The 19871-nt window shown below is 34.7% G+C and overlaps 2 protein-coding genes and 1 pseudogene across 2 annotated transcripts; 2 read left to right on the forward strand and 1 right to left on the reverse strand.

The window, feature by feature from the left end:
* Positions 1-2424: 2424 nt before the first annotated feature.
* On the forward strand, positions 2425-6549 carry LOC109047468 (annotated as a pseudogene).
* A 738-nt stretch (positions 6550-7287) lies between these two features.
* LOC122142453 (40S ribosomal protein S27-like) lies at positions 7288-9068 on the reverse strand. The gene is made up of 4 exons (XM_042753258.1): positions 8912-9068; positions 7775-7883; positions 7590-7700; positions 7288-7462 (listed from the first exon to the last, which is right to left on the reverse strand). Exons 1-4 carry the CDS (start codon positions 8915-8917, stop codon positions 7434-7436), a joined length of 255 nt encoding a protein of 84 aa, XP_042609192.1. The 5' UTR covers positions 8918-9068; the 3' UTR covers positions 7288-7433.
* Positions 9069-10229: 1161 nt separating this feature from the next.
* Positions 10230-19836, forward strand: LOC109047191 (ras-related protein Rab-8B-like). Its single transcript, XM_042752729.1, has 7 exons — positions 10230-10492; positions 13181-13241; positions 14899-14959; positions 15052-15129; positions 15361-15450; positions 17320-17436; positions 18266-19836. Exons 1-7 carry the CDS (start codon positions 10369-10371, stop codon positions 18356-18358), a joined length of 624 nt encoding a protein of 207 aa, XP_042608663.1. The 5' UTR covers positions 10230-10368; the 3' UTR covers positions 18359-19836.
* Positions 19837-19871: the final 35 nt, after the last annotated feature.

Genomic DNA, 19871 nt, shown 5'->3' on the forward strand with positions numbered 1-19871 from the left:
AATCCAAATGGCATCTGTAAACAATTGACACTAGAGGTTTTTTTAAAAATGTCACTTTTTCTGAGACACTATTTCAGTTTTTAGTTACTGTTAACCAGCTGAGAATCAAATGTTTCTCATGTTTACAGTTGTTCAAGTCACAAGAGTTTAAGTTCGGCTCCGGAGATTAATAAAGACGGACTCGGCATTAGAGAGTCAGGTGGAGCTACAAACTTTCTGTAGCTGTTAAAGGGGCAGGACAGAGCAAAGCCGCACTCCAGACATTATAAACCAAGAGTTTATACAAGCTTAGCTGTTCAGCTATAACTCGAAGAACTTTTTTTCTAGAAGAATCTGCACTATAGAGACCATGAACTCCTTCACAGTGAACTTGAATGCTCAGATCTGTGTTACTATCATGTCAACACCTGATCATGTGAGGGAAGCCGAGCTGCCTGCTACAAATGAGCGGAGCATAAGAGCGACCTTAGAGCAAGTGTACTAAACACATGTCCTAAGACATATTCTGTTGTCATGTTGGTGTTATATGGTTTTTAAAATCTTTTATACAATTTTCAAAAAACAATAATTAATTAACCAACAAACAAAATTAATTCTTGTAATACTTGTACTTATTATTTCCAAATAACAAATTTGCAATATTATTTCTAAAGAATAATGCCCAACAAGTATACTAAACTTAACCAAATTAATTAGGCTTTTCTGAAAAACACACACGCATCACCAAACAAAGCCACCCTGGATTTTTTTGTTTACTTTGTACCAAAAAACAAAAACAAAAAAAAAACACACACGCATAATTTAATTTTAAGAAAGTAATAGATCCTGACAAAAATCCACATTTTGCCTAATAACACTGATTTTTTTTTTTTTTTTGTAAGTTATTATAACAATCTGTCATTGCTTTTGATTTTTAACTAAAGAATCAAATCTACATCAACAACAGTTATGCAAAGTGCATGCTATTTATAATTAGGCAACCAGAAACAGAAAAAGCAAGAATAGTGGGCCTATTGTTAGTGCTCTTATTCTCTTATTTACCTTAAATACCTTGCAAAAGGCACATAATGCACATTTTTAATCAAAGACCTTCTTCACCAAAGACCTTCTTCACTGCTGCTCGCAAATGATAAGATGCTTTTACAGTCTTTACTTGACTGTGTGTACACATCTACTTCATCCAGCTAATCCGGTGAGAACCTTCCACTAGTAGAATCTACAAATGATTCAGAAGACAGTAGGCTAATATATATTTCACTTTAAATGTTTGACAAGCTATGTAAACTTTACAGGGCAAAAATGTTAACGCAGCTTTTGTTTTTACAAACTTAAATATGTTTCCGTTATATTAATTGGTGGTAAATAGCCCTATTCTTCATTAAGATTCATATTTTTGTTGCATGCAATAAAATTAACATATCCACCATCATCATTTAGCCAGCTGAAAAGTTTACCTTGTTAAAGAGTGACCTCTGCTGAGCAATTGGCAAATAGATTTTTGGAACGACATTGAATCGTTCTTTTCCGTTAGTTTAAATAATTATATATATCTGTTAATCCCAGTAAAGCTGCTTTGAAACGATCTGTAATGCATTGTTTGAAGCGCTATATAAATAAATACGACTTGATTTACTTTGCTTTAGTAATAACTCGCTACGTTCTACATCTGACACGCGCTATAACTTTTTTTTTTTTTTGCATTAATTTTGCAATTTTGCACATGCATCTCACATTTCTTTAGAAAATGTAAAAAAAAAAAAAATCTACTTTGCATGTTATCTTGCATTAAACATCATGCAAACCCATTCTAACATACATAAATTTAGGTAGGCCTATCATTCATAACTGCTTGGATAACAACATCTCATGACACCAAGCTGCATGTCCTTATTCCATCCCATCATCCCTTATGTCTATTCTTCGCGTGGAAGGTTCCGGCGCTGGAGCTCGAGAAGCTTCTGGAGCGCCGCGGTTTATATAAGAGCGACAGCGCGCGCTGCGCTCAGCCAAACAACAAAATAAAAGAAACCAGAGAGAAAAACCCAGCCCGCTACACATCTACCTTCTTACCCCCTTCAGTATAACATCACCAAACTCAAAACTCACAAAAAAACAACAAATAAAACCATATTTGAAGTGTTCTCTCTAGAGCCATAATTACAGCTACCAATCTCTAGAGCCATTCACTCACGTAAAGGACAGTTTGAGCATAATGATAGCTTTCAAGTAATAACAGTCTTGCAATTCCAGTAACAACCTTTAATATGTCTTTTAACTGTCCTAGGCATATTGACTGTTGATATGTTGTGTTCCTGTACATTGTTTTTTTTTTGTTTTTTTTTTTTTTTTTCTTTTAACTGTCCTAGGCATATTTACATATGATAAGCTTTAATATGTCTTTTAACTGTCCTAGGCATATTGACTGTTGATATGTTGTGTTCCTGTACATTGTAGCTGATTGTCAAAGATGGTTCGAGAAACCGGTTTCTACGATCTGCTCGGCGTCAGTCCCAGAGCCTCGCTGGACGAGATCAAGAAGGCATATCGGAAACTGGCGCTGAAATATCACCCGGACAAAAACCCGAACGAGGGCGAGAAAGTAAGTGGAGGTGTCTGTATCGTGTTTCACGCTGCCAGCGACAGAAATGAGAGGAAGTTTCTGGAAGTGTCCCGAACACGCGTGTGAGCTGCGACATGCCTTTCTAAACATGGCTTTGAGATCCCTCCACATATATGGATGCAAAGAGTTCATGATTTGAATGTGTATTATTATTTTTATTTGATTTTTTTATTTTGAATTAATAATTAAAATGAACAAAAAACCTTTACATAATCCAATAAAAGTATTGGAAGAAAACAGAAATCACAACAGAATTTAAGTAGGCATATTTTGTTTGATTATTATATTTTATCTTATTTTATGTTGTTGGTAACACTTTAGTATAGGGACCGATTCTCACTGTTAACTAGTTAGCATGCCTATTATTAACATATTGGCTGTTTATTAGTACTTATAAAGCACATATTCTGTATGACATATTCTACATCCCTAAATCTACCCAATGGACCTTTTCACATTTCTAGGTTTCTCAGCAGCGGAAATCGTCATAGTTGGGATAACTTCAAGAGCAGTGAATGGGAGAGTACCATAAATAAATATATATATATATATATATATATATATATATATATATATATATATATTTTTGTGTTCCCATTTGCTCAAAAAGCAAAACAAATACTCCGTAATAGTGTTTTCATGACTTTGAAAAAAAAAAAAAAATTGAGACTGATAATGGTAGTCAAAATTTACCATCCCTCCAATAGACACTGTATTAGAAACACCTTGGCATTAGTGTTAACTAGTTTTTTTTTTTTTTTTTGTAATTTGATGCAAAGGTGATATTATGCAAAGCATATTGTTATAAATGTACATACATTAAAAAAAATCAAAATATTAAATTTTTTTTTGACGATTTACGATGGTGATGACCGTTAAATGCGTCATCACAGTCTTGAGAAACGGGTCCATACCTAAACTTAACATTTAATAACACTTGCTATTCATAAGCAGCAAAATAAGAGTTTATTGCAGAAAAAAATCATAGTTAATGGTTTATTAATGGTGAGAATTGGACCTTAAAATAAAGTGTGACCATGTTGATATTTGTTGTGAGAGACGAACTTGCCAGTTTTCAAGAATACATAAACACAAGGGGGGGGGTTAAATAACAACAAACAACCAAACAAATATATAAATAAATAAAAATAACTGTGGGGGAAAAAAAAGAGTAATTAAAGTTGCTAAGTAAAAAAGCAAGTAAGCAATTTAAAAGATGTATTAAATGACAGACTCGTGATGGGAAGTGTGTTTATGCATGCATTATTAAAATTAATCTCTTTTCTTTTCTCCAGTTTAAACTAATATCACAAGCCTACGAGGTCCTGTCAGATCCCAAAAAGAGGGATTTGTACGACCAAGGTGGTGAACAAGCCATAAAGGAGGGAGGCACAGCAGGAGAATAACCCACCAACAACATCAACAACATTTTCTTCGGCGGAGGAAGAATAAAGAAAAAAAAAAGAAGTAAGACATACTAATAATATAGTCTTAAATATAGTTTATGAACTGTAATGTTCCATATCCTGGTGGTTGGTAGCTAATACGGTGTAATCTGTTTTCCTTTATTCAGGTAAGAATGTGGTGCACCAGCTTGGAGTCACACTGGAGGAATTATACAATGGTTCGACAAGAAAACTTGGCCTTCAGAAGAACGTGATTTGTGAGAAATGTGAAGGTAAGAAGGTTGCAAGTCTGTTGAGTATCTTTAACAGGAAAATGGTTCTAATAATATTGTAATTCAAGACCCAGTGGTGATTTGAAGATTTAAGATGTAAATGATCCGTCTTGTAGGTTATGGAGGCAAAAAAGGCGCAATTGAAAAATGCTCAACATGCAAAGGAAGAGGGGTTCAGGTCCAGGTGCAACAGATTGGACCGGGAATGATCCAGCAGATTCAGAGCATGTGCTCCGACTGCCAAGGACAGGGAGAGATGTTCAACTCCAAGGACCGTTGCAAGAACTGCAATGGACACAAAGTGGAACGCAAGAAGAAGATTCTTGAAGTCCATATTGACAAAGGTAGAAGAACATCAAGTTCGCGTCATTCCAGGCCCTTCTGTATTCTAATGAAGTATTCTAGAAGCATACTAACAATGGTCTTTGTCACAGGTATGAAGGACGGCCAGAAGATCACATTCCACGGAGAAGGAGATCAGGAGCCTGGACTGGAGCCTGGTGATGTTATAATCGTACTGGACTTGAAAGAACACCCCGTCTTCCAAAGACAAGATGACAACCTGATCATGAAGATGAAGATCAAGCTGGTGGAGGCGCTCTGTGGGTTTAAAAAAACTATTCGTATGCTAGATAACCGACTGTTGCTCATCAACTCACCTCCAGGTATGCCCTATATACTATTTATATGTGCATAATATTCAAGTGATATTTCATTTAATATTTAGGACATCAAATTTTTATTCTTTTTTGGTTTTAGGTCAAGTAATAAAACCTAATGATCTAAAATGCATTCATAATGAGGGCATGCCTGTGTACAGAGACCCTTATGAGAAAGGGCTTCTCATCATACAGTTTGAGGTAAGTCAGTACCTTTTATTATTTTTATTTCATTAGGGCTTGTTTTATTTGATGTTGCTTTGCATCTTTTAGAAACAAACCATAAATAGATGACCTACTTCAAAAAAAAAAGTAATTACTAATAATAAATAAATTAAAATAATAGAAAAAAATAGACAAATTAATTTAATCTGATTTGTGATAATTAAAAATCGTACTGTTATTATATTTTATTTCATTACTATTTGTATTTAAGTTTTGCTTTGCAAGAACAAAAACAAATTAAATAAATAATTAAACATAAATTATTATACTAAAAAGAACAAAAAATCATTATATATTTTTTTTTATTTTGATTAACATCTTATAGGAACCAAAGTAATTGCTTTCTGCTAAAAAACACAATTACTAATAAAAACTAATTAAATATAAACTAAAGTAATTGAATATAATTTAATGTGTTATAATTTTTTTCATTTATTTAGATTTTATAGTATTTTGCTTGGAATCTATTATGAAAAAAAAATTGTTTAGAGCCAAATAAATAAATAAAAATCTTGAAATTGGAAAAATAAATGTTTTGTAAATATAAAAATAATTAATATTGAAAAAAATTATGATTAAATTATAATTTGTGTTGGGACCGTCACATCTTACAGAAGCCCTTTTGTTCCCTCAGATTGAGTTCCCAGATAAACACTGGCTACCTGAGCACATGCTGCCTGACCTGGAGAAGCTACTTCCAGTCAGAGATCATGTCATGATGTCAGATGATATGGAAGAGGTTGACCTGTGTGAAGTAGACTATGAAAATCAAAAGAGAAACCGCAGTGGTGAAGCCTACGATGAAGACGAAGGGCCCAGGCATGGTGGCGTCCAGTGCCAGACTCAGTAAAAGTCATATAGAAGAAACACTGCTGCAGTACTTGTGTGGCTGCAAATCTACACTCAGTATAAGGCCGGTTAAATTTAGATCTTGTTAAGCGATACATACAGCAAGAATTTCCTCACCAAGCCTTACGAAACGGACCACTTTCTTGCCACAATTGGAATTCTTTCTGAAGTGTCTGATGAGGAGGAACCAGGAGTGTGTTTGATGGTTACCATCATAAATAAGTATTAACGGAGATTTAATTAAAGCAACTATTTTGGATAAAAATGTCAGTCATTTACAAATGGAATTTAATAGTGACTTTGATTTGCATGTAAATTATTCTTTATGTTTGAGTATGTTCACTTTTGTATGTTAATCCGATGTGCTTTGGTCAAGAGCGGGCGCTTGTGCTTTTTTTGATAGTTGAAAACCCGTATTTATATATTTTCTAAGAATGTGACACACCATATGTTTAATGTGTCGTTTCCTTCTTTAAAATGTGTTTGATTTTCACAAATAAAACATTTCATTAAAATTCCTCCTGTTGACTTGAATATACATAATTTCAACCGAATAAAAGCAATCTTTTCAATGTAAAAGTCAGTTTATATTATTCTAGCTAATTTTATATTGTACACAAACCCTCACATCCAATTTATAGCCTGTGGTCGGTGAGGTTATTATTAAATTTTTTAAAAGAAATCAACAAGGATACTTTAAAAATTATTTAAACTGGATTTTTTCCCATTCTTGATAAATTAAGTTCTTTTGAGTTTTCTATTTAAAAAAAAAAAAGAACACTGAAAAATTGTTTCCACAAAAATACTAAGCAGCACAACTGTTTTTTTATATGTATAATATTAATGAAAAGGAAAAGCATATTAGAATGATTTCTGAAGGATCACGTGACCCTGAAGACTCGAGTATTGGATGCTGAAAATTCAGCTTTACGTCACAGGAATAAATTACATTATTAAATAATATAAAATAGAAAAAATTTAGTTTAAATTATAATAATATTTCACTATATTTCTGTATTTTTAATCCAATAAACTCAGCCTTACTGAGCATAACAGAATTAAAAAAAAATAAAAAATAAAACGTTATCCTCAAACGTTTGAATGGTAGTGTAGATAGTTTCTTAACTACAAAATATAGATGTTAAAGATTACATAAGATGACGTCAAGGTGCTGATCATTGCATGAGGTGAGAAATGAAACTAAAAATGTACTGACTGTTTTGAATGTGTTTGAATTCAATTGCAGGATGCAGCTGTATCATGCAGAAGAAACTTTATTCAGAACCACTGAACTGATAGCATGGTAGAAAGAACCTGCCATGCACCATTCATCATCACATTATTCAAGTTCATTCATTGTAATCAATGAAAAGTAAGGCATTAAGAAGTTGCTTCATCCTTCTCAGTGCTGCTTTCTTCTGAAAGAACAACCTATTTGAAACAAAAAAAGAAGTAGCTTGAGATATTGTATCAAATATTTTGATTTGTAGTTACGTCCGATTCAAAAGTACAACCCAGACAGGCAAATACACATACACATCATTCAGCAAATACACACCCTCGGTCAGCCTTGCTTTTCCTCCTGTGGGCTGGCAGAGCACTGTTGAACACCCAACGCACAACACCACCGTCTGCGCATGACTGAACACAGTCGTGATCTTATAACAACCTGCGTGGAGATAAGCAGAAAAGATTACATTTCCTACACGTGATGCATTACTAAGACAAACAAACGGTTCAAACCTGGGCATTTCACATCCATGAAGTACGAGTTTGGACTCTGCACAAGCCTTTTCTTCTTATGCTGCCTTCTCTCAAAATCAAAGGACGGGTTCAGCAGATCTTTGGCCAGCTGGCAAAAATATAGTTCAAATATTATATTAAATATATATATTTTTTTAATTTAAAAGAAATTAAGTAAATATTTAAATTAAAAAAATTACACATATATAAATACTTAAAATGTGCGTGGAAAAATATGTAAATATTTACATTTTCAGTACTTTTACAATTAGAATTTAAATATTTACATAAAATTACACATAATATATATATATATATTATATATTATATATATATATATATATATATATATATATAAATATTAATATATTTTATATTAGTTTTTTATATTATAAATTCTGCTGTATGTAAAAAGCAGCAGCATAATATATAAAAATATACTAATATTTAAAATTATACACATACACAAACACACACATACATATACAGTATATGTATATATGTATACACATATACTGAAAATATTGAAATTTTAAATGTGAGTTTTTGACATTTCAAATATTCACATAAGAGCATACGCACATATTTAACATTTAAAATATGCGTGTAATGCAAATATTAATATTTACTAAATTTATGTACATTTTATTTCATTCACACACCCCATAAATGTTACTATATACACACTATCGCTAACAATATGACAGTGGTTTTACTCTCTTAAATATAAAATCTACAGTCTTGGCACCACTATATTTATACAGACAATACCACAATAACATTACAAACTGTCACCATGCTTCTTTGCACACGAAAACAACATTGTTCAACAGCCATATTGATCACTCCCATCACTGTCAGTCTGAAAACTATAATACTTTACTTTTAAAAAGACAAATAAAACATCAATCTCGTCCAAACTATCACTTTATCCGGTGCACTGAAACAGTTTAAACACTGAAACATGAGGCCCTCTCTGAGCCTGCGCAGCGCCACGTGAAATCACAAACTTTCCCATGTTTATCGCTCGGTTAAAATAACCACCAATCGGATTGATATTGAAACGCAAGACGATAGAGCATATACTAACAACTGTCAAATGGGAGAACCGTTGTCTAGTTGAGCAAATCCACTTACAGGCATTGTCGGGAGCTGCTGATATTCGCATTCGTAGCTCTGCTGCTGCTGCTTTGAGTGTTTTCCTCGAATCTCTCTCGATAACTGCAAGGGTTGCCAAGTGCAGCTTCATAAAGGAAATCTGAAGAGACATGCCCAGGCATGCTCCACAATAAAACACGCCTTTATACATTAGACCTCATAAAACCTGACAACATTACAGGGATTTCCCGAAAATTACATCAGCTTGACGACAGTAAGTGATGGCGAGGTGGCGAAATGATGCTATAGGTCACCTTATATATCTCAACAAAGAACATCGATCAGCTCTATGATATGGTGATGATGATGTTAATAATAATAATAATAAGAAGAAGAAGAAGGAGAAGAAGAAGAAGCTGTACAATTACAATTTGCAATAAAGAAAGAAAGAAAGAAAGAAAGAAAGAAAGAAGTTAACCTTCTGGATGAATAGTTCCCGTACTGGCAACCCTAAGAAAGAAAGAAAGAAAGAAAGAAAGAAGTTAACCTTCTGGATGAATAGTTCCCGTACTGGCAACCCTGATAGTCATCTCGAGAGATGGGGCACCTACTGTTTGTATTAGCAGCCATCTCTACGGGATACATTTAGTTGTTAATTTTAATTATTTGTGTTATTATGTATTCTTATTTGAACGTTTTGCAATACACGAGTAAACCTGCACCTACTATTTAATCTCAGCTGGCAGATCTTGTGTCTGCCACCACTGGACACTTAATGGACAGGAACCGGTATCAAATAGATATTCTAAATGGTATTAATCTATCAAATAGATGTAAAATTAAAGGATACGTTTGGTATTTCAGTCCACAAAAAAAAATCATTAAAATAAGAAAAGCAAAAATAAAAAAAAAATTAAAAAAAAAAAAATTAAATAAAAACAAATATATCAGGAAATTTAGAAAAGCAATCATTAAATAAAAAGAGAATGAAAAGATCAAATAAATAAAAGCTTTATAATAAATAATTTAAATAATTTTAAATTTTAATAATAATAAGTAGTCTGTACCTTAAAAAAAACACTTACTGGTGTGCATCTTGAAACAAAACAAAGACACTGATATAGGACTAGGCTTAATCCTTGAATGTGAAACCGGTTCAAGGTTAATGTCCAAAGACGTCTCAGGATTTACCTTGAATGTGAAAACGGTTCAAGGTGGTCCAAAGACGTAGGCTATTTAATCCTGGTGTCTATCAAACAATATATCAGTATACAATAAATGTGTTTCAATAGTCTACGTTGAAAACGAAGACACAAACCAACGTAATGTATCACTGTCCTCCTAGAAACTACACTGACCAATCACGCGGGAGGCATGCGCCGACGTCACGCCACGAGGCTCCGCCCTCGCTCGAGACCCTGTGTGATTTTTGTGTCAATGCCTCGAACAAGGGAAACTGTGCACTGTCATTCATAAAGGAAATACCGGCTTGGCAAATGGCGAAGACTTACGATTACCTTTTCAAACTCTTGCTGATCGGAGACAGCGGAGTGGGAAAGACATGTCTGCTGTTCAGATTCAGCGAGGACGCGTTTAACACCACCTTCATCTCCACAATCGGTCAGTTCGCCGCTGGTCTGGGTAGAAGGTACTGGACGGTGTCCCGCTATGTGCAGGACAATAGTGATCAGATACAGTAAAGCTGCAGTAATTACATTTCTAGTTGCATTTGCATTGATAAAGTACGTTTAGAAAGCACCTGTGTTTTTTTTTATTTTTTTTTTTTATCAATCATGTGATTATGTGTAAAACTAAAACATCTGTATAAATTCAGAAATGCATAGGCCTTTGAGTACATACGACTGTTAAAATAAAAAAAAAATAGTATTAACTACTAACATATAGACAATTTATTCTAGCATATAGACAGAGTAGCCTGTATCTATATCTGCCTATATGTACAGATATAGGTAGGCTACTCTGGAAACAATGCTGTCAGCTCTGTACAGGTGTGAGAGTCATATTTTGCTGACCAGTGCTGTATCTACTTTTATCTTGTGAAACTCGTTCACTAATAGCCTTACAAGTTCATACAGGAGTCTGCACAAGGGAAACATAAACAGTGTATTGAGTTATCTATAGGCATTTTGTGTTCACGCTGATGGACTCAAGCTACTCAGTACATTGCTGATAGATGTTTTGTTGTAGCATTGAGGTTTAAAACCATAAGCAGATGCTGTTTTCCATATAATGAGAGTCATTATTCTTTGACGGTGAGAAAGAAGGAAGGTGCTTCTTCATGATGTAGAAAACTTGCAATAAACTGTATTGATAAGTATACAGGGCGAAGAAGCTTGGTAGCTACATGCAGTAGTCTTTTTTTATTTTAGAAAGATTTTCCTTATTTTTTCTGTCAGCATGAACAAACAAAAAATAAAAGAAAAAGAAAGAAAAACAAGACAAATAAAAACAAAACACATAAATATATTAAAAACATAAAACTATAACAACTTATAAATTTTCCATTAATTGTGTGTGTGTGTGTTAATGTTGCACAGTTGTCTTTCGTCTGCCTGCACAGAGAGTTTAGTCATTTCCTTTGTCAGTTTTTCCATCTGATTGAAACGTCACCACCTCCTCTGCCTTTGTTTGCAATGCTGTCTTGCAATGGGGTCTCTGAGCCTTGACTTTCTTTCAGACTTTAGTTGTATTTGCAGCCTATTTATCTGTAACATTCCCTGGTGAAATGCAGCAATTTTGCTGAAAATGTTGATGTTGGGATTTTGGAAATCATCACGGTCAGTGCATGAACAACACTTTGGTGACAACGTCAGGACGGGGTGCTGGGGAAAGTACGGTTCCTTTGTGCGAGGTCATAGTAGACTTGACTGTGAACAGAGGGCTGTACTGTTTGAATCCCCATCATGCTCTCGTGATACTCACTCAGCCCATCTCAGCATTCTTCCGCCAATGCAGCCGAGCATTTGACTGGCATCTGCATTCTTGTGCCAGGACGTCCGTGACCCCAGTTGTGGCCACTCTGCATACTTCCCCACACTTCTCTGAGCATCCCACCTCCGCTTCCTGTGACTGTGTGTGTGACTCTAAGGGTTGTGATATTGCTTAACTAAGTTGCTTTGGCTAGATTACTGTATGTAAATGTAAATGTAAATGTGATAGTTATGTTTCCTTTCACATATTTTTATGCGCATTTTGGGATATTGCATTAAAAAAGTCTGGATGGAAACGCCAAGATGCACTTACTTACAAATAACTAAAATAATGCTTGTTATGCTCTTGATTGTAGCTGTAGCTAAAATAATATACTGAATTAGTGAATGTAAATGTAATAACCATGTTTCATTGACCTAAACAACTCTTTTATGTTTTTTGAAGAAAGATATTTTTTTTGCTCAGTCAAAACTCACTTCCACTAAGGTCAAAGTGAGTTCTGTGTGAGCTGTTCTTTATACATTGCTATGCTATTGATTGCTGTATGCTTTTGATGCTATATAGACAATAGGCCGTTTCACACCATGTAGTTCTTGGAACGGGCCAGCATGGTGGTTCCTAGAGAACCAATTTCCTCTTCGGGCCGTATTCCTGGTTGCATTTGCACCGGCATCAGGAACTCGGAAGCAGCTGACAGCGATGTCTGTCTTTATTCACAGCATTTACAAATGTCAACAGTGAATGGAGCTGTTTTTGTTGTGTGTCTTGGGTTTTGTGATAACGAAGATGGAATGTAAACGCACAATTTACGCGATTGAAAGAGCATGAAAATCTGACTAAATTGTGCTTGTGCTTAAGACAAGAAACTTTTTCGGTATAAACCTTTTGTTTACCAGCCCAGATCTTCAACCACTATATTGTTGTAGCATTAGACATTATTCCACAGGAAAACCACTCATTTGACTAGTTGCATTGAGCGTAAGACATATTATCTCTATGATTTCTCTAAGTTTCTACTGAATGCCACATTTTGCATCGTAAATAAGCTTTGAATCCTCCATCTTGATTGATTTGTTGATTGGAAATCAGTCATCTCTCAACACCATGAGATGTCATAAATACAGAGTGACCTAAAATGTTGAGTTTATTGTTGCGTGGCAAGCTGGAATACAGAAAAACAAAAAAATTTTTCACTTACCAGGGCAAAAAATGGCAAGAGGAGCAGTTTAACCCCAAGGAACTGGAAACAACTCATTATATCTTCACCACTGCAGTGCAACATTGATTGCACCATTGATTCCATGTGGTGCCAGTCATTGAAGATCTGACGATGTTTCTCTTTTTCTCTGTTGCCAGGAATTGATTTCAAAATCAGAACTGTTGAGCTGAATGGGAAGAAAATCAAGCTTCAGATATGGTGAGCCATGTGTCTGTCATGATTATGCAGCGATAAGTCCTGTTTTATTTGCGTCCTGTTATATCATCATTTACACTTTGTCTTCAGAGATATTTAAAGCTGTGTAAACTGTTGGTGTATTATTCACATCTTAAAAAGACTTTCCGGATATAGAGAACACAAGTTTTTGCACATAGGCAGAGTTTAGTTGCTTGTAAGTAGCTTTGAAGCTATTAAGCTGTTGTAGGCTTCTTCTAAAAGTTTAAGAAAAGACACACTTTTTAATAAAGCTGTGACTTAGAACATTTCAAATATATAAGCTTTGTAATAGCTAAATGTACCTTCAAATAATTCCAATATATAATCAAGTACAGTGTAATCAAGTACTTAAGTAATCATGTGTACTTTTTAAAGCACACCAAATAGTAAATTAATGATCGTAACTAAACGTACATTAAAGGACAACCTTTAATTTGACTTTATTACAGAGTAAACCTTTTAAAAGTGTGTTAAATTCACTTAAGTGGCTTTTAATTTCAGCAAAATTATATTATCTCCAAGTACAGTTCTATAAAAATATACTTTTTAAGTGTTTTAAATATACTATATATGTGCACATTCAGTACAATTAAGTGCTGTTTCTTTCCCATCTAAATTACAACTACAACTTGCCTGTGATTAGCAAACACAAGTAGCTAATCATGAGCTAGCAATATGCTAATTATTTCTGTACTTCATTCAAAGCCCTACAACGGAGGTTTTTGGCCTCCTACAATGCTGACCCTGTTGAAAAAATCAGCATATGCTGGTTAGGTATGTTTTGACGCTGGGATGGTGGTTTAAGCTGGTCCTTAAACCAGCAAAGGACAAGCATAAACCAGCATCCCAGCATCAAAACATACCTAACCAGCATATGCTGTTTTTTTCAGCAGGGATATATTAGTTAGAACTCGTAAACACAGATACCTGGTTAAAACATCCATTTTCAAAATCTTTTAATATGTCAAACAGATGACAATATATAACTATAAATGGTCAAATAAGTAATTTATCAGTCTGTTTTCCACTTCGCTTGCAAGTTAAACAGTTAGCAGGCAAGCTTTGTGTAGCCCTCATCAGTTTAACTGCTAGCTTAGCATACCAGTAACCTGCTATCATAGCATTTCACAAGCCCATTATTCTGCTAGTTTAACATACCACTAGCCTTTTAGTCAAATTTAGAAATTTAGCCACTAGACAAAGCTTAGCATACTTTAACTGCTTAGTCTGATAGACATATATACACAAGTTACTAGACTACACTGACTGACGTGCTAATGTAGCATATGGCTAGCCCATTAACCTGCTAACTTTTAATAGTCCTTGATCGTTCATCTGTGAAGACTGATGAGTAAGAAAGATATCACATTACACATTGTGGCTGGCCTTCCTGATAACAGTCATAATGCTCACACACCCTGTCCAGTTAGGTGACTAATGAAGGATGAGACGTGTCATGGACAGGCTTTACATCCGTACCTCTCTCTGTCTACAGGATGTTTATATTAAAAGCTGGCAAAGAGCAGGGTGGGATTCACTGTAAACGAATGTGAAGTGTTGAGGCCGAGCAAGGTGACAAAGGAAGGAAGGAACAAGGATGCATATATTATTTGCGTGTGACTGTCTGATTGTTTTACAGGGACACAGCAGGACAGGAAAGATTTAGGACGATCACCACGGCGTATTACAGAGGCGCTATGGTAAAACACCACTGGCTACTGCTCATGTATATATGTGAAAGTGAGGATCACTGAAGATGGATGTTTCATATTTCTGCTTGCTTTGTTTTCAGGGCATTATGTTGGTATATGACATCACCAGTGAAAAGTCATTTGAGAACATTAAAAACTGGATACGTAACATTGAGGAGGTAACACTGAAGAGGAATATACTCACATGTTGATTTGTGTTGTGTTATAATTTACATTATAAAAATGATTCCATTGCATTCCATACATTGCTGTCCAATCATATTAGGAGGACATTATATAATAGGCTTGTTACTCATTCTATAAATGTATATCCAATATAATTTGTTTATTTGATACATTTGTTAGAGAATTTAACTTGAAGTGCTGAACTTCTCAATTACTCATTTCAGCATGCATCATCTGACGTAGAGAAGATGATCCTCGGAAACAAATGTGACATGAACGACAGGAGACAGGTGTCCAAAGAGAGAGGAGAGAAAGTGAGGCCTCTCGCGTCTTACAAACTAATAGTTTTCCATACAAATAAGAAGTAATTTAAAAAGAGTAATTTAAATGAATCTTTTAAAATAAGAAGAACAAATACAATACATACATGTCATTCTTGTAACACTACCTTTTTATTACAGGTGCATCTCAGTAAGTTAGAATGTCGTTGAAAAGTTCATTTATTTCAGTTTTTTTTTTACAATTTAGCTCAAATTGCGAAACTCGTTTATTAAATTAATTCAGTGCACAAAAACTGAAGTAGTTTAAGTCTTTGGTTCTTTTAATTGTGATGATTTTGGCTCACATTTAACAAAAACCCACCAATTCACTATCTCAACAAATTAGAATATGGTGACATGCCAATCGCTAATCAACTCAAAACACCTGCAAAGGTTTCCTGAGCCTTCAAAATGGTCTCTAAGTTTGGTTCAATAGGCTACACAATCATGGGGAAGACTGCTGATCTGACAGTTGTCCAGAAGACAATCATTGACACCCTTCACAAACATTCATTGCCAAAGAAGCAGGCTGTTCACAGAGTGCTGTATCCAAGCATGTTAACAGAAAGTTGAGTGGAAGGAAAAAGTGTGGAAGAAAAAGATTAGCCTTATGAGGATTGTCAAGCAAAATCGATTCAAGAACTTGAGTGAACTTCACAAGGAATGGACTGAGGCTGGGGTCAAGGCATCAAGAGCCACCACACACAGACGTGTCAAGGAATTTGGCTACAGTTGTCGTATTCCTCTTATTAAGCCACTCCTGAACCACAGATAATGTCAGAGGAGTCTTACCTGGGCTAAGGAGAAGAAGAACTGGGCTGTTGCCCAGTGGTCCAAAGTCATCTTTTCAGATGAGAGCAAGTTTTGTATTTCATTTAAAAACCAAGGTCCTAGAGTCTGGAGGAAGGATGGAGAAGCTCATAGCCCAAGTTGCTTGAAGTCCAGTGTTAAGTTTCCACAGTCTGTGATGATTTGGGGTGAAATGTCATCTGCTGATGTTGGTCCATTGTGTTTTTTGAAAAGCAAAGTCACTGCACCCGTTTACCAAGAAATTTTGGATCACTTCATGCTTCTTTCTGCTGACCAGCTTTTTGAAGATGCTGATTTCATTTTCCAGCAGGATTTGGCACCTGCCCCACACTGCCAAAAGCACCAAAAGTTGGTTAAATGACCATGGTGTTGGAGTGCTTGACTGGCCAGCAAACTCACCAGGCCTGAACCCCATAGAGAATCTATGGGGTACTGTCAAGAGGAAAATGAGAAACACAGAGACCAAAAATGCAGATGAGCTGAAGGCCACTGTCAAAGAAACCTGGGATCCATACCACCTCAGCAGTGCCACAAACTGATCACCTCCATGCCACGCCAAATTGAGGCAGTAATTAAAGCAAAAGAAGGCCCTAACAAGTATTGAGTACATGTACAGTAAATTAACATACTTTCCAGAAGGCCAACAATTCACTAAAAAAATGTTTTTTATTTGTCTTATGAAGTATTCTAATTTGTTGAGATGTTGTTGAATTGGTGGGTTTTTGTTAAATGTGAGCCAAAATCATCACAATTAAAATAACCAAATACTTAAACTACTTCAGTCTGTGTGCATTGAATTTATTTAATACACGAGTTTCACAATTTGAGTTGAATTACTGAAATGAACTTTTCCACGACATTCTACTTTATTGAAATGCACCTGTATAGGTACAATATTTTGAATAAAATATTCAGTATTTTGAGTGATACTGGAACGAATTTTAATGATATATTTTGTATTTTTATTAAATATTTTATCTAGTAGTTTTTTGTTTTGTTTAGTTTTTTGTTTATAACTGTGTTGTCATTTTTTTTGTTGTTGTTGTTGTCCAGTTGGCAATTGATTACGGGATCAAGTTTTTGGAAACAAGTGCAAAAACCAGCGTAAATGTCGAAGAGGCCTTTTTCACCCTTGCTAGAGACATTATGGCTCGACTTAGCAGAAAAACGGTGAGTGTTTTTCGAAGTTTTTTGTAAAACTGGCAAAAAAAGAAAAAACAGTATTTTACTAGATATCATTTATCATTATTTGTATTAAAATTATTTGTACAAATGATTTATATATAGAGTGTATACAGTATAAGTCATGAATCATTATTACAATAAATCACATTTTAGAATTATCATTACTGTGGGCAAAAATAAAAAAAAATAGTTTGATATATTTGCTGCGATTAAAACATTGTTTTATGATTGCACTTAGTTTGATTACTATGGAAGCCCATTTCCGCCACTAAATTAAAAAAATGTAAAAAGTTAATTGACTTTTTATCTCACAATTCTTTTTTTCTCAGAATTGCAAGTTTATATCTCACAATTCTGCCTTAATTTGCAATTGCGAGTTTGTCATGCGATTCTGCGAAAAAATTAGAATTGCAAATTTTTATCTCAGTTCTGACAATTTCTCAAAATTTTGACTTTATAACTCACAGTTGCAAGTTTGTATCACGCAATTCTGCGAGTTTTTTTTATCTTAGTTCTGACAATTTCTCGAAATTTTGACTTAACTCACAAATGCTAGTTTATATATCGCAATTCTGACTTCAGTATATATCTTACAATTCTGACTTTATTTTGCGTGTCGATTGCGAATTTATATACTTTTTCTTTAAAATATGTTTAACAAAGCAATTCTAACTTTTTAACTGAATAAAAAGAGAAAACAGTCTTTTTTTTCTCCGCAGAACTGGACTTTATAGCTCGCAATTGAAAGAAGTCAAGTTGCGTTTAAATGTTTAACAAAACAAAATTAAAATGTTTCTATCTTTCTGTTGACTAGAATGATGATGGTCAAGGAGATCGCGGAGGGCCAGTGAAGATTTCAGAGAAGCGCTCTAAAAAGCATAGCATCTTTAAGTGTGCTCTTCTGTAACTTTTTACGGCAAGTGTATACAGTACGTTCACTCATGTGTGTCTGCGGCAGCCAGAAATGCTCTGCTGGTATAACATATGACACGAGCCCCTGCAAAGAGCTGGACTATCAGGCTCAAGAACAGATGAAGGTTCGTCTTTCCAAGCCCTTAAAGTCAAGATGAAACAGAGGAATGATGCAGCTTTGAGAGATTTAGTCAGTTCACTCAGTGGTAGAGTCACAATGGGAAACATTTATTTTATTGTGTGGTGATAATCGTGATGATTGTGTTAAAAGATAATGGATCAAATACGAATGTTTTTTTTTTAATATATATGTTATTGTAAAATATTCTATATGGACACAGCACATGCTGTCTTAAAACATTTGCTGCTGAAGGCTTAGATGTATCATGTACAGTATTTCTGAATTAGTCAGTGAATCTGTCTTGTTGTAATATGTTCCTGTGTGTCTTTTAAACAGTATATACACTGTGTTCTTGCACTGGTTCAAAAAATTGAATAGAGAAAATCTGTAAAAGGCCATTTTTGCAACACCAGTGGGTTAAAAGCACTTTATATGTGTTTTCAATGAGCTCTCCTCACAGGCACGTCCATGTATAGCACAGACGGGCATCAATCCATCTGCAGGAAGGTTGCAAAGATAGAACATGATGGCTGTAAAGCAAGATGGGTGAAGGGACATCTTCAGGTCAGGTATCAAAGAGAACACGTCTTACTTGGCAAAATCACAGTCACCCATAGAAAGTGTGTGTCTGACACAGCTAAACCTGAGAAATTGTGCCTGCATTGTACTGTAGATCCTTAGCCTTAGGGTGATAAAATATAGGGTTTATATTCAAATTCAGTCTAGCACTGATTTGTGAAAATTTTGTGACATTTTTGAATATGAAAATTATCATTAACTATTTAATAAGCATTTAAATTGATGTTTTAATTTGAAAACAGGCTGCTTGTCCATGTGAAATCAAGTATAGAGACTAGGGTCTTGGTGTCAGTGCTACAGTATGTTTTGTATTTTGCTAAACAGGAAAACCACTAATGCATGTTTATGAAAATTCATTAATGAAAACTGATCTTTTTTTCTATTCCAGCTTAATATTTTTCATTTTAGTTCTTTTTCATTTTTTGTTCTGTAACATCCAGTGCATAAGGTTATATACCGTACTCAATGTACAAGCAACCTTTATTTACTGTTTACATATTTTTCACCATAGGCTCTTAAAAGAAACATACAGTTGCCAAAAAGTGGTATTATGCGTTTATTTCGGTCTCCTATTCAAATTGTACTAATAGTTGTGTCAGAAGAAGTAGCACAGATTACAGCAATAAAACGTCCCCATTTGGGAATTCTCTCTTCCAACTACTTGTGCTTATGTTGGGGACCTTAATGCCTTGGAACTGGATCTACTGTATTACTCTGAGTTGGACTGTTTGAATCTTCAAAATAAATTTTTGGTGATCGTCATTTCATTTTGACAAATGTAGCATATCATGATCACTGATATTCAGAT

Source organism: Cyprinus carpio, chromosome B25 (genome assembly GCF_018340385.1).
Source record: "Cyprinus carpio isolate SPL01 chromosome B25, ASM1834038v1, whole genome shotgun sequence".
In the NCBI taxonomy this organism is placed as follows: domain Eukaryota; kingdom Metazoa; phylum Chordata; class Actinopteri; order Cypriniformes; family Cyprinidae; genus Cyprinus; species Cyprinus carpio.